Source organism: Acomys russatus, chromosome 5, assembly GCF_903995435.1.
Source record: "Acomys russatus chromosome 5, mAcoRus1.1, whole genome shotgun sequence".
Lineage (NCBI taxonomy): Eukaryota > Metazoa > Chordata > Mammalia > Rodentia > Muridae > Acomys > Acomys russatus.
Window position 1 is genome coordinate 20,129,944 of NC_067141.1, and position 14,825 is coordinate 20,144,768.

The 14,825-nt window shown below is 50.3% G+C and overlaps 1 protein-coding gene across 1 annotated transcript in view; it reads right to left on the minus strand.

The window, feature by feature from the left end:
* Window positions 1-6,605: 6,605 nt before the first annotated feature.
* Cfap46 (cilia and flagella associated protein 46) overlaps window positions 6,606-14,825 on the minus strand; it is an 84,886-nt gene continuing 76,666 nt past the window's right edge. Inside the window, exons 51-59 of the mRNA XM_051145550.1 lie at window positions 12,996-13,066; window positions 12,818-12,875; window positions 12,705-12,740; window positions 12,240-12,342; window positions 11,410-11,522; window positions 9,532-9,613; window positions 9,002-9,138; window positions 8,814-8,891; window positions 6,606-6,884 (exon numbers count right to left, since the gene is read on the minus strand). Coding sequence (XP_051001507.1) covers window positions 6,763-6,884; window positions 8,814-8,891; window positions 9,002-9,138; window positions 9,532-9,613; window positions 11,410-11,522; window positions 12,240-12,342; window positions 12,705-12,740; window positions 12,818-12,875; window positions 12,996-13,066 — 800 coding nt within the window. The 3' untranslated portion in view covers window positions 6,606-6,762. The remainder of the gene's footprint in view (window positions 6,885-8,813; window positions 8,892-9,001; window positions 9,139-9,531; window positions 9,614-11,409; window positions 11,523-12,239; window positions 12,343-12,704; window positions 12,741-12,817; window positions 12,876-12,995; window positions 13,067-14,825) is intronic.

The window sequence follows — 14,825 nt, forward strand, 5'->3', positions numbered from 1 at the left end:
GCAGAAGATGGGCACCCAGGTGCTAGGGCTGAGCAGCCTCTTCGCATGCTGCCCATTGTTAAGGTTTAGGGTCTGCAATCTCCGAGGCCACCAAAATGGGCAGGACACTCAGGAATTTGACTGATAAGGAAAAGCTCTACTAAGAATCCTCACATAAGCTGGGCATGGTGGGGCATGCCTTTAATCCCAGCACTCAGGAGGCAGAGGCAGGTGGATCGTTGTGAGTTCGAGTCCAGCCTGGTCTACAAAGCAAGTCCAGGACAGCCAAGACAACACAGAGAAACACTGTCTAGAAAAAACAAAAACAAAAACAAAAGAATCATTAAAAATAAAGCTGTACACAGTGGCACATCCCAGCACTCAGGAGGCAGAGGCAGGTGGATCTCCATGAGTTCGAGTCCAGGACAGGAAAAAAAAAATCCCACATAAACCCATCTGCAGGGTGCAACCTTCTGCTGGGTCAGACTTGCCCGCAGCCCTAGCAGGCTCCACTCTGGGCTCAGGCTGTAGAACTCAGGCAGGCTTGGCCATGCCTGGTCTCTCTGGCTGCTTAGGTTAGCAGTCTTTCTGTTCCCCTCACCAGGCCTGGTTCACAGCAAAGGCAGTGAGTGGGGGTGGGACATCAGGCAGAGGGTGATTGCTTCCTTCTTGTCATGGCAACACTGTGTCTCACCTCTTGTCACAAAGATTAAAATCTATAATAAGGACATTTAAGAACTCTCTGTAATTTGGTCATGAGCTCTCTCTCGGCCATTAGCCGATGGCACTGGGGTATTAATCTAGTCATTGCTCAGGCCTCTGTGATTTGTGATAAAAGTGTCAGATGATTAGACTTCACTGGCCACAGCACTGGAGTGAATGGAGTGAGGCAGGGGGCATCCTTTGATCACCCTGACCAAGGAAGCCAGGCTCTGTATGCCGGTAAACCCGCCCACAGGACCTTGGAAGGGATCTGAGGAGCAAGGGTGGCTGTCCATCCCAGTGAGTGAATGAGCGAGGACGGCCTTTGGAAGCCCATGACTCTACTCTGGAGGCTGCCGGGTTCTGGGATTGTACAGGTGGGAGAGAGCCAGGGAACTTGAGGAGAGCATGCAATGGAGAGGCTGCCGACCTTGACCACAGACAAGGGTGTTTCTCTCAGGTCACAGAGGAAGGTAGCCTTAGCCTCCTGGGGTCAGCTCCCTGTGTCCGTGGCCCTCGAGCTTGCACACACCCACCTACCTTGCCCTTCCCAGGGACTAGGCAGCCTCTTTCATAAGAGGTGAAGAGGAACTGAAATTGATTTCTCTGTTGGAAATGGGATAATTAAACCGGTTGTTTCTCTCTTCATCATCGTCATAATAAAACGAGAGGACAGTGGGGTTATGTGTGGCATGAAGTAATATTGTGCTGGCTTAATGCGAGGGAGCATTAATTGAATACGAATGGCCTTTCTGGGAGTTGCTGAGTTATATTTCAGACGTATGGGATAATGATGCCATTTAATCATTTTTACAAGATATAAAATTACTGGCTGCTCTAGGAAGATCATTAAGGAAAACAATTGTTCACAGCAATTGAAAATAGGGTTTTAATTATTTAATACAGAAATTAAAACTATTACAGACCAATGCTGGACAAGGCAACTTAATAGAAATTTATATACAAGCTTCTACGAACATTTTAGTTTTATTAACCTGCCTAATTCCTTAATCCAGGCCAGCTGAAGGCTACCTTAGTTGCAGCTGCAACTTCTCTGCTTGGATTGCCTGGGCAGGAGGCGGCAGGGAAGGGCAGGCAGGCTTCTGAGAAATGGCCAGTGGATGGGCAGTCTGGCCAGTGGGGAGATTTGGGAATTCAAAGGACTATTCAGGGCGTTCCAAAGTTTTGGGCAGTGGGTCTGTGTTATCTGCAATGGCCTGAGGAGGGGTGGCGTGGGGGTGGGTAGACTTGGGCAGAAGAGGCTATGGTTTCCCGTGTGGCAGACGGGTGCCTTAAGACTGGGCAGGCAACAGGAAAACAGAGGGCCGGGGGCCCCCATCTGAGTGCTATCCTAAGCAGAGTGGCCTCCCAGGAATGATGCTCTGGAGAGCTTCTGAGAAACGGATGGGAAATGTTGGTGCAGTATGTGGACCTCAGCTTTGGTGAGTCCAATGCAGAAACCAGGTGCAGCCCCTGAGTGGAGAGGGGCACAGCGGGGCCTGATCTTCAAAGGCCTTGCCCCCAAGCTGGGTCAAAACATCCCAGAGGAAGGCGCCCAGTTTTGCCTTTCAAAATTCCTTGGGTGGAGGCAACAGATAAGGAATGTAAGCAAGGGGCACCAGGCCCGAGGGAGGTGGCTGCTGAGACAGGACTTAGTGTCAGGGACACAGGCTGTGCCTATCTGTGTTTCCACCTGGGGGCTCCAGCCCAGGTGACCGCAGTCTCCGCTCTCCTTCTTGTTGCCTTGCCCCTGCCATAGGTGGTCCACCAGACAGCTCTGGGCTCTGTGTCTAAGAGAGTTCCTAGGTAGTGGCATCTAGTCCCTAGGGGAAGGACTGTGGGCTCAGCAGAGGGGCTCTGCCAGGGACCCTGGCCTGTTCCCAGCTTTGGCTGCCACCAATTGGAAGAAAAGGTTTTGGCTAAAAACTGTGGGATACAATATACTTCACCTCCTAGAGTGAAGGCTTCTGGGGGGAGTGAGACAAGGCCAAGTAAAAACACTCTCACCGAGCCTGGATGGACCTTCAATATGGACTGCGACAGAGGGCTTATTCCTGCTCCCCTCGCACTTTTTTCCCTCCAAATTTTCTTTTATAAATGGTTAACAAAGATATTTTAAAAACTGGAAAAAAATTCCCCCACATAAAGGGAATAGAGGGACACTGCAAAGCTATGGTGGAGATGGCGGGCTGGATGTAGACACTTATAGAGCACCCACAGTGGGTCGTGGGCTGGAGGCTATGCGGGCATCCTTTACTATTGTGAAGGGGCTGGATGGGAGGGTGTCACACCTTTGGCCCCCTAGTCCTCCTATCGTTACACAGGTTGCCCTGGCTCTTGCTCTCCCTTGGTGTTTCCCAGAGGAGAAGGTGGGGCTGTTAGGTGAAGACCATCCAGCAAGGCTTCTCTTCCACTGTGCTGGCTTAGAGGTGACAGCAACCTGCAGGTGGCCCCATTCCTACCTTACCCACCTGTAACAGGGTCACCTGACATTAGAAAAGTCCAGGCTGGATGCGGGACAGCAGCCATCCCCCTTGCGCCTGATGCACCCTGCCTACCCTTCTCATCTGCTGCCTCCAGGAAAGGCATCTTAAGGGGCAGGGTGGGCGCCTCACTCGGAGGCCATCCTCCGCTGGAATTACATCCTGTCTCCCATTATGACCAATAAATCCCAAGCAATCTTTTTTTCTCCTCATAGTTTTTAGGGTTACATAAATTTCACCTATGCAATTTTTTTTCATGCTTGAATATATTACAGAATGCCACTTCTGCCGCAGGAGCTAATTGATAATGTGATTTGTTATGTTGCTGGGACATAATTCAGAAAGTTATTTTAACGCCTTTGATACATGGAATAGCACTCACTGTTGAATATTTCTCACATAAGCAGACACGGCGTGAGGTGAAGAATGTGATGCTGCAGATGAAATATTTCCAGAAGCTTTTATTCTTGTTGTTTGGATGAGTGCCAGCGTCTTCATAGAAGAAAGCTCATATTTCCAGCGCTGCTCTGATTTGAATTTATCCCCTGATCATTAGTTAGCTGTGTATGTGTGTGTGTGTGTGTGTGTGTGTGTGTGTGTGTGTTTAATTCTATAACAAGTATGCACATATGTTTTAAAAGGGAAAAATCAAACAAAATAAAGAAGAGTCACACATTACTCTTCCAACACCATCGAAGATGTTCACTTGATATATTTGTGTGTTAGGTTGAGTTTAGATTCTCTGAAGTCAGAAAAATAGTGTGCCGCCCACCCCCTGACCCACATCTGCGCGGTTGGTGGTTTCAGACACCTGACTTCAACAGAGGTTGGACAAAAAGAAAAATTCCACAATTCAACAGCTTGTGACAAACGACACACTGTTCTGTGCAGTTTGTCTGTCAGGATGTATGAGATCACATTGTCCCACCAAGGTGAATTGTGCTTCACGCCCTCCCACCTGCCTGCCCGCCCGCCCGCCTGCCAGCCTGCCAGGCTTGGGCTACCATCTCAGGTGACAGATTCGGTGCCCTGGAATCTCAAGACTGTGTTCACAGGACCCCTTGTTCTACCAGCTGGTGGAACAAAGCACAGGTCTGCGGCACAGGAGAGGTGACAGGACATAGAAGAGAATCAGCCTCCGGCAGAGACTGATTTTGGTATTCTTAGGCAAAGCCTCTTGTGGTTTTCTTTAAATCCCAACCTCCGGGATAAGTGGCCTTCAGTCAGAGTGGTGACATGACATTTTGCACAACGGTTATGAACCGCAGAACAGAGACAGTGATATGGGTCTTAGTTGTTGGTGAGGTGGACACGCTTCTGCCTGCCTGTAGCTCTGCAATACCATCTCCTGTGCCTCACTGTCAAGGTCAAGATGCAGAATGGGGCTGTCGCCAGTCTCCCCGCTGATGTCCCCGGACCTGTTCCTATGCCCTGGCAATGCTGATTTACTTGTTTCTATACTTTGTCATTTGAGAATGTTATACAATGAAATCATAACTTTGGACAGTGGCTTCTATTTCTCAGCAGGAGCCCTCGAGGTCCATCTAGGAGGCTCTAAGAATGGCTTGGCTTTTGTTTGTTTGTTTGTATGTTTTGTTTTGTCTGTTTTTAAAATACAAGAGTGAGTGCTATGGCTCCATTCTGAAGTATTCCCCAAGACCGATAAGTCAAAAGCTTGGTCCCCAGTGGTGCTGTGGGTCACTGGGCCCAGTTGGGGAAAGGCCCTTTGGGTGTTGGACCTTTGCAAAGGTCTGTGGAACACTTGCCTCACTGTTTTGCCTCCTCGCTATAAAGTGGGCAGCTGTGCTTACCACAGCCTCTGCCACACTGTACTGCCTCTTCACTGTCTCACAGCAGGGGCACTGGCCCACACTGCGCTGTTACATGGAATGTTATCTTCCGCTCACTGAAGGGCAGTTGTGTTGTTTCTGGTGTTTGGCTATCATGAGCAAGGCTGGGCTCAACCCTCAGGTGTATGTATGTGGGTGGGGCAGGAAGCTTCACTTCTCTGGGATAAGGAAATATCCAAGACTGCACTCAGGGCTGAGGAGGGGTTCGCAGGTTCTGTTTTCTTTGTTTTGTTTTTGTTTTTCTGAGACAGGGTCTCTCTATAGCTTTGGTTATCCTAGACTCACTTTGTAGACTAGACTGGTCTTGAACTCACAGAGATCCTCCTGCCTCTGCCTCCCAAGTTCTCCATGTGTCACCTAGCCAAGCTTGCAGGTTCTGGTTTCTATAGATAGATCTCTGCTGGCATGGCGGCAGTATTATGTAACACTGTCTGCATCAATTTTTCTTCAGCTGTTTTAGTAGGTATTAATTTGTGTTTAAAAAAAATTTTTTGGTCACATGGCCCAATCCAGGAAGCCTTGGCACCAGTCCTTTAGTGCCCATAGGCAGAGAGGCAGGGAAAGGTGAGTGCACAGTGGCACAGGGGCACTGAGCCTATCTGGGCTACCCACCTGACTTCTGCAGAGACAGCTCTGGGTCCCCGACAAGGCTTAGGACAAGGAGCAACTGTCACACACTGGTGACTCTGCTTTCCTTGCTTTCACAGTTCTAGCTCAGAACAAAGAGAATCCCTGCTGCTGAGATGACTTGAGTGTCCCCCAAGAGGTGTGAAAAAGTGGGTGTTTGGGGGCCCATAATTTATCAAGGTCATGGTGTGTAGACCCTATGACTGGATCCTAGTGGCTTTGTAAGAGGAAGGACAGAGACCAGGGGAGGTATACTCCCTGCCACTCACCATCAGATGCCTGCAGCACCTTGGGACACAGAACTTTATCAGCAAGAAGGCCACCGCCAGACAAACATCTTCTGGGCTACCAGAACCATGAGGTGAAATGACCCTTTGCTCTTCCTGTAGTGTTGTCTCAGAAGCAGAGAGAATGGAAAATAGCTCCACCCTGACCCCTTAAGCAGAGGTGGCAAGCAGTCGGGGAAGCTAACAGAGGCCACTGGGACTTCACACTCCTGCCCTGTGGACTGTTTTTTGTTCTCCTTTCCTGGCCAGAGAGCCAGAATGGGCAAAAGGGATCCAACATCTGGACTTTGTGGCTGGAAGGGGCCTCCGGGACTTCATGAATCACTCTCGACTGTCATAGCAGGAAAAGCCTGTTTGGAACTGCAGAAGGATCACATATAAGATGGGTCTTTTTCTAAGAGCCCTGGCACAGAAGCCAGGAGATGGGGGCCAGGAGGACCACATGACTCTCCAGAGCTGTGGAGCAGGTACTGTTTCCGCAACGATAGCACGCTCTCGTAAGCTTTGATGGCACTGGAATGGGCCAGTGATCATAGCCGGATGTCCCTGCTCCTGTCCTGGATTTCCAGAAACACACCACACACTTTGTTTTGTCATTTACTAAAACACTGAAACCAAAACAAGCTTGTGGGCTAACAGGGATGAACAGGAGTCTGGGTGGGATACTGGACAACAGCTGTCTTCTCAGGACTGTGTACTGTGGACAGGGCAAGCATCCGGCTGTGACAAGGATTGGGTGAGCCCCCAGAAGTGGGGAAAGACCCCTGAATGGGGAGGAGCTACAGAGGGGTAGAGCTAGGGGTGGTGGCCTCACAAAGAACTCCAGGGGTTAGCTCATACGATGGCTTGGTGAGGCACTCCGTACAGAACCAAGCCGAGGGCAGTGGGGTGTGACTCCGGGTGCTGAGTCTGCAACTCAGAGAACACCTCATCCTTGGAGGTATGGGGAACCTCATCTGTGGAGCATAAGACACAAGTTGTGAACTCCAGAGCTCCCCAGCAGCAGCTTGGGTCCTGCCAGGATGTCCAGCCTCACCAAGGCCATGGCACAAGGGAGAGTGGAGCATCGGGCAGCAGATTGGCGCTTCTGGCTGCAGCAGCCCATGAGTTCTCCTTACAGCCTGACCGCAGCAGCTGTGTCACCTCACGCTCCTCAGTGCTGTCAAGGTGTGGAAACTATGGAGGTCTGGCTACATGGTTGTCAATGACAATACCAGGATGGGACCGGGCCTGACCCCAAGCTCCCTGAATATCTCCCCTGAGACTCCCTGGAACATCTTAAAGCTGGAGAATTGCCTCATGGCTTCCTCTGGGAGATCTAGAGGCACCCCTAACTGGGCAGGACAAGGTATAATTGGTTCCTTCCTTCCAAACACATGCTACTTGCTTCAGCTTGGGTTCCTGTGGGATGACAGGAACTGGAGGACCAACACTGACAGCAGTGGTCATGAGGCTCTTTCTCCATTTGTAGCAAAACAACATGCTGGTCACTCTGTATAGCAGAAGGAGCCGGGTGGAGCCATGCCCAGTCCTGTTTCTGGTTTGTTAGGAAGAAGCCAGACATCACCACCTTTGTCCACCTCTCTGGTCCCTCTTCCTTTACATGGCTGCTCAGTCACTTGCTCTCATGTATTCTCACAAATTTATCCATTCACTCACTAACTTGACTCACTCATTCACTCGCCCACTTAATGCACCCCTCAACTCGCCCACTTAATGCAGCTCTCAACTTGCCCACTCAATGCACCCCTCAACTCGCCCACTTAATGCACCCCTCAACTCGCCCACTTAATGCAGCTCTCAACTTGCCCACTCAATGCACCCCTCAACTTGCTAACTTGCTCACTAATATACTGACTCATTCACTCCTCACTTACTCATTCACTCACTCGTACTTACACAATGTAATTGCCTTTTTTTCCCTGGCAACTACATCCCAGGCAGTGGGGAGCACATGGTGTTTCGAAAGTTAATCTCTTACTGACTTGTATTGAATGTATTTCAGAGTTCTCAATTTTAAATCCTCTCAGGATAAATCTTTCTGAGTTTGATACATTTTCACTTTAGTGTATTGCTAAATGCAATTAGCTGGAGTTTTACCTGATTTTTTTTAATCCTAGTATCTACATGGGAAATTTATCTGCAGATAGATTCTTTCACTGAGGCTGGCACATCTTGGCACAGGGTTTACTTGAAGGATGAGTTGGTGGCGTTTGCCTCATCCAGAACAGACAACATGCTGCGGCACTGCCTGCTGCTTAACCCTGAAGCTGGGAGGCTGTCTAAGACGTTACAGGGATAGGAGATGCTGAAGGCTGCTCCTCCTGGCCCTAGCAGTGCACACCCTCAACACGGGAGTTCCTCCTTCTGAAGGTGTTCTTGCCTTGGCTGAGGAAGACCAGGTGACGCCCCCTCCCCATGGACTGGGTAGCCTAGGTGGCCAACTCCCCAAAGTCCTTCCTCTGGGCAGAGGATCACCCAGATCTTTTTATTGAGGGTAAGACTCTTTCACTTGCTCTCCCCCCTCCCTCCTTCACTCCTTCTCCTCTTTCCTGTTGATCTCTCTCTTCCTTCCTTTCCCCTCCCCTCTTTCTCTGTGCATGTGGTGGGCTAGAGGCTGAGCAGACCACATTTGGCTTCTCCACAAGGACAGTGTGTGTTGGCTCCTCATGCACTCCCTCCCTCCCTCCCTCCTTCCCTCCCTCCTTCCTTCCCTGACTCCCTGTCTCTCTCCCTCTTCCTTCACCCCCTTTCTCCTTCCCTCACTCTCCCACCTCCTTCTCTCTCCTAAAGGAGGAATACTTTGCCCCTGAGGGCCATGGACTGAGATGATGTAAACCATAGGTGACACATACAGACAAATGGGTGGGCAGTCTCTGCCTTACCTTGGTTAACTGTTTCACTGCCTATCCTCTGAATGAGACGAACTGTTTTCCCAAGCGCCTTGCCAAATGCTAACAGGTCTGGGGAGAGGGGCGTGGAGAAAAGTCCCTTCAGGTGGGCTACGGACACCCTTGACAGGCGTCCAGTAGAAGCCCAAGAAGACTTTGGCATAGCAAGGGTGCCCACTCACTGTCCCACAGCATGGTGGCCCTCAGGGCGTTGTCCTGCAGCAGCGTGGGCCACTGGTTGGCTACAATGCTCTCCACTCCCACCAGACTCAGCAGGACGGCAGTCTCAATGGGCTTCTCCAAGGACCTCTGTGACACACTGTAGAGATACATGGACTGGTGCCAGGGGACTGATGGCCTTCTTCCTATCCTTCCCTGTGTCAGCTGCTAGAATTCAGCTGTGTGTGTATGTGGGGTGGGGGGATCAGGGCTTTTATAGTTCTGAATCTCACCCACAAAAAATAAGAGTAATTTAATAGGAAATAGTTTTTTGTTTTTTTTTTTTTTTAAGGATTATCAAATCCATCTGGTGTCAGCTCCCAGTCCTGGCATGGAGCCCACAGTGGACATTGGCACTATGAGGTGGAAGGTGTTGGCCAGCCAGCCTTGGTAGTCCACCAGCCCCCCGGGGTGAGCTCTATTGGCACTTGCTCATAGCACCCCCAGTTCCTCATCCGTAGGCTCCTGATGACACAACAAGGACACTAGGTACCTCATGTTCTCTGAGCTCTCCATCTTCCGCCTTTGGCTCTTGGAGGATGTTGTCAAGTCCAACAGGACTACCATCTGGCATTCTGTAGGACACAGCAAGGCTTCTTGGTGGTTACCCTCACCATCACCAGATCCTCACAGGACCTGCACTCTGACTACTCAACCTGATGCTTGGACTTTCAACAGGTTCTTTTCGGGTACCCACTGACCACACACAGAAAGTGAGGAGCAAGTCTACACAGGGCCACCTCTGATTCGTCCTAGCATTGGCAGCTCTACTCCTTCATCACTTATGGATGCTTCTGGCATTCCATCTTGGTGCCAAGAGAGAAGAGGGAACCTCAGTGCATACATGGGGTGGTGGGGGTGGGGGTATGAGAAGCTGGCCCCAAAGAAGGCCTGGCTAAGGGAACTATGGACTCTATTAGAGGGCTCTGGGACCTGACCAGCTTATCACCTTCAGTTTGCTGGCCAAGTGAGGGTTTCTGAGATGGGGAAAGGTCATGAGGACTTGGCAGTGAGGGGGCCACTCTAGACAGACCTGCTCACTGAAACAAGTGGTGAAGTGTGATCCTCGTGTGACTATCTACAGGACCCACATGGACACAAGGTTGCTCTTGTCCCTGACCCCTGAGATGGGCTTTTGTCTCTGTTCTAATAGGCAAAATGGCCTCCTGGTATTAGTGAACACCAGGAGGGATTGCCATGTTTTCACATGCCTTAAGTGTCCCCTACTTCATGTGCCACATCACTGAGAATTAGCCCTTCTAAGATGATTTCTCCATCCCTGGGACAAGGAATGCTTAATCCACTATGTATGCCTACAGGGCTACAAGTGGTTGGAAATAGACCAGGTCAGGATGGAAATAGACCCTGGCCATGGTGGGCATGGGTGCCCTGGCATAGAAAGAGCATCCAGGCAGCTCTACAGAGGGCCATATGCCTCATGAGGGAGAAAGGGACATCTCTGGGATCCTGAAAGGCTTACCCACCCACTGACTGTGTATAGCTCTGGTGGGTATAGCTCTGAGCAGCCCAGAAAAAGCAGCATCCTATGAATACAAAAAGGACCTTGGGGAGCCCTGGGGCGGGGGGCACAGTCACACCAGAGGGTCTTTGGCCATGTGTCCGAGATGGCTGTGGACCACAAAGATCAGCACATTGTAATACACCCTCCAAATGTCTGAACGTCGAGCCATTGCCCTGCAGTGCTGGGTGTTATCAGTGCCATGCCAGCACAGCACACCTGGCAAGGGGCCTGGAAGCACACTGTACTCAGCACACCACATGGTACCAGTTCTTTTTTTATCTCTGAACTTAGCTCAGGTCACTTCCCACCTGTGGCACCCTCTATCTGGCCTCTGAACTCCTTCACTCCCTGGGATTGTCTAGGCACACACTTCCGGGGCTCACTGGTCCCCTGAGCCTGGTGTTAGTGGACACACGGAGAGAACAAGGCCCCCCAAGCACCCATGTTCAGACTGGAAAGGCTCCACTCTTAGTGTAGCCCTGTGAGGTGACACTCCATACCCAATTCTCATCTGTGGGAATCTGGAGAGATCTGAACAGGAGTCTTCTGAATCTAAGGCATGCTGGGGGCAACCAGAAGGGGTTAGTGGCCCTGTGGCTGCTGTTCCATTGTTGGAAATGGAGTACAGGGACAGTTTTCAGATAGAGGACAGGTTAGGGCAGGGTAATACGCCTTCTTGAAGCATAGCAAGCCTTGGACTCAGATCAAGTGGAAGTGGCCCCTGCTTTCCTCTTCCCTCCCCTAGGATTTCACTTGTGCCTCTAGGCTCTGGTTGAGGCTGTTGATGGGTGGGATGGGGGGGGGGGGGAGGGGAGGGGAGAGGGCTGGGGGGGGGGACAGCGACCTCACCTAGCAGATCCATGGCTACCAGTCTTTCCACTTCTAGGTGGGACAGGAAGCCCTCCATCCCATAGAAGAAAAAGGCTCGGCAGTTGTCCAGTACATGCTCCCAGTCAGCCTGGCTGTGTGGGTTGAGAACAGTGGGAGGGGAGGAGGAGGGGAGGGAATCACACATCTGAGGTAGGTGCTCGCATCTGCAACCCCTCCTTCTAGATCTGTTTGTCCCCTTCCACTCGCACTAAAGCCTTTGTTCTTCTGTGGAGCTCAAATCATTTGTTTTCCCAGTGCACTGCTGGCCTCAGATGGACTGACTTCCCACCCTGCAGAGCACGAGATGTGGTCCAGGAACAAATATGCATGCTGGCTCTGGGAAGTACTACAGCACCTCCAATATGGGAGACAGGGACTAGGTATGGTCTTTGTTACCCTCTATGTTCTGCCTCCACCAACTCTGCCTTCTGCGCTCCACCCCAGCCCTGCACAGGCTCACCCCTGTGCCCCTGTGCCCCGGTACCAACTGTCTTGGCTCTTCCTGTCCCAGGCCCATACACACTAAGGGACAGGGATGACAGAATGGATGCCCATGGGGGCCAGTGACATGGGACTACCTGACCCTATGCTAGCAGTGTACCTTTTTCGGATGCTTTAGCCTGAGGGGACCCGAGGTCACCTGGGAGGGGGGGCGGATCATGTGTGCGTGAGTAACCCTGAGACCACACAATGGTATCCCTTGCCTAGTCCTGTGCCAGGGACTCTACAGAACAGATCCAGCCAATAGGAAAGGTATCACACGAGGGCACCAGCCTCTCTAGTCTGCTTTTGGAGACCCAGGTTCCAACCTTGGAAAGTGGGCGCTTCCCAGATGCCCCATCCAACGTGCCGTGTATGAGTCTCGGAACTTTTCCAAAATATCCTGGGTTACGGTGATGGGATTCAGTGCCTCTGCAGGAAGAATTGGGAGAGGCTGTGGCTTCCTCCACAAGGTATGAGGGATGGGGCCCTGTGCCCCTGGCTGGGAAGGAGCGTGTTTTCAGCACAGGTAGGAATGACAGTGCCTCTCCTTTCTTCTTCAGATGGAGGAATTGGTAGGGGAGGATAAGCAGAAAGAGGAGGAAGAGAAAGAGTTGGGGGGAAGGAGGAGGTCCCAATAAATCAAAGCATTTAGAGTGGCAAGGTGGGTCAGCTTAGATTCAGACCCAAGGTTCCAAGGCCACTTGGGATGATTTCCAAATAGCCACCAGAGCAGCTGGCACAAGGCCTGCGTGGCTTTGGCCTATATGCAAGAGCCTCTATGATGTCCTCACCTCTGCTCTGGGCCTCCTCATAAGGATCCACAACAACTGAGCCTGCGTCAAGGACAAACAAATAGGAACCAAAGCAGGGCCCTGGAAAGTCATGAGAACCCATCAAAGGATACACTTGATGGTGTCCGAGTCAATTAACATGCATTCTGGTGGGATGACCCGGATCACGCCCTGCAACATAGAGGAGGCATCAAGACCTGGGGTCACCAGTTGGGCCTCAGCAGATATGGCAGGCCTGACTAAACACAAGCTGGCAGGAGCACAGAGGCTCCTGGGCTCTCATCCACCTACCTTCAAGCCCTTCTTCCCTGGACTTTTCTTCTTGAACTCCTTGCTTTTGATCTCTTTCTTCACTGTGCCTTCTGTGGAGGACAATAACAAGTAGGATGAGTCGCTGGGACACAGTGCTGGGAAGGCACTAGCTGCTGCTCAGTTGCTCAGTTTTGAATTTTCTGAATGTGAAGGTGAGTACAATTGATTGTAATCTTTATCATGTCAAAACACAAAACTTCAAGGCCCCAAGAAAAGCTCTTGATGAAAGACCAGTGCCCAAGGTTTCTTTTTTTTTTAAATATTTTTAAAATATATTTTTTATTAATTTATTCTTGTTACATCTCAATGGTTATCCCATCCCTTGTATCCTCCCATTCTTCCCTCCCTCCCATTTCCCCCTTATTCCCCTCCCCTATGACTGTTCCTGAGGGGGATTACCTCCCCCTGTGTATGCTCATAGGGTATCAAATCTCTTCTTAGTAACCTGCTGTCCTTCCTCTGAGTGCCACCAGGTCTCCCCCTCCAGGGGACATGGTCAAATGTGAGGCACCAGAGCACGTGAGAAAGTCATATCCCACTCTCCACTCAACTGTGGAGAATGTTCTGACCATTGGCTAGATCTGGGTAGGGGTTTAAAGTTTACTGCCTGTATTATCCTTGGTTGGTGCCTTAGTTTGAGCGGGACCCCTGGGCCCAAATCTGCCTATCATAATGTTCTACTTGTAGGTTTCTAGGACCCTCTGGATCCTTCTACTTTGCTATTCTCCCATGCTTCTCTCATCTAGAGTACCAATAGGATGTCCTCCCCTCTGTCCCAGTTTCCTGGTAAGTGAAGGCTTTCGTGGGACATGCCCCTTGGGCTAGGATGCAGATATAAGTGAGTATATCCCATTTGAGTCTTTCTGATTCTGGGTTAACTCACTCATTATGATCATTTCTAGCTCAATCCATTTATCCACAAATTTCGGGAATTCCTTGTTTTTAATAGCTGAGTAGTATTCCATAGTGTATATGTACCACAGTTTCTTTATCCATTCTTCTACTGAAGGACACTTAGGCTGTTTCCATGTTCTGGCTATTATGAATAAGGCTGAATGGTTGAGCAAATTTTCTTGTTGTGTGCTGGAGCATCTTCTGGGTATATTCCAAGGAGTGGAATAGCTGGGTCTTGAGGAAGCCCTATTCCCATTTTTCTGAGATAGCACCAGATAGATTTCCAAAGTGGCTGTACTAGTTTGCATTCCCACCAGCAATGAAGGAGTGTTCCTCTCTCCCTACATCCTCGCCAGCATGTGGTGTTGCTTGAATTTTTGATCTCAGCCATTCTGATGGGTGTAAGATGGAATCTCAAAGTTGTTTTGATTTGCATTTCCCTGATGACTAAGGAGGTTGAGCATTTCTTTAAGTGTTTCTCAGCAATTTGATATTCCTCTGTTGAGAATTCTCTGTTTAGTTCCAAGCCCCGTTTCTCAATTGGGTTATTTGGTTTGGTGGTGTTTAATTTCTTGAGTTCTTTATATATTTTGGATATTAGACCTTTGTCAGATGTACGGTTGGTGAAGATCTTTTCCCAGTCTGTAGGCTGTCGCTTTGTTCTCTTGACAGGCGCCCAAGGTTTCTAGGCATGCATTCCTAAGCACTGGCATTCCACACGGGGAACTCACCAGGGAGCTTGTATTTGGGTCCCTGCTAGTTCCTGGGTCTCTGCACAGAGACTTACAGCCTGTGTCTTCTATGCCAAGCTGTCCCTAGTGGGCAGGTCTTTCTGGGGGCTTCATGTAGATACCACCATGCCCCACTGTGACCATCCTCTTCCCTGCCCACTCTGTGCCTTTCACTCCTTTTATG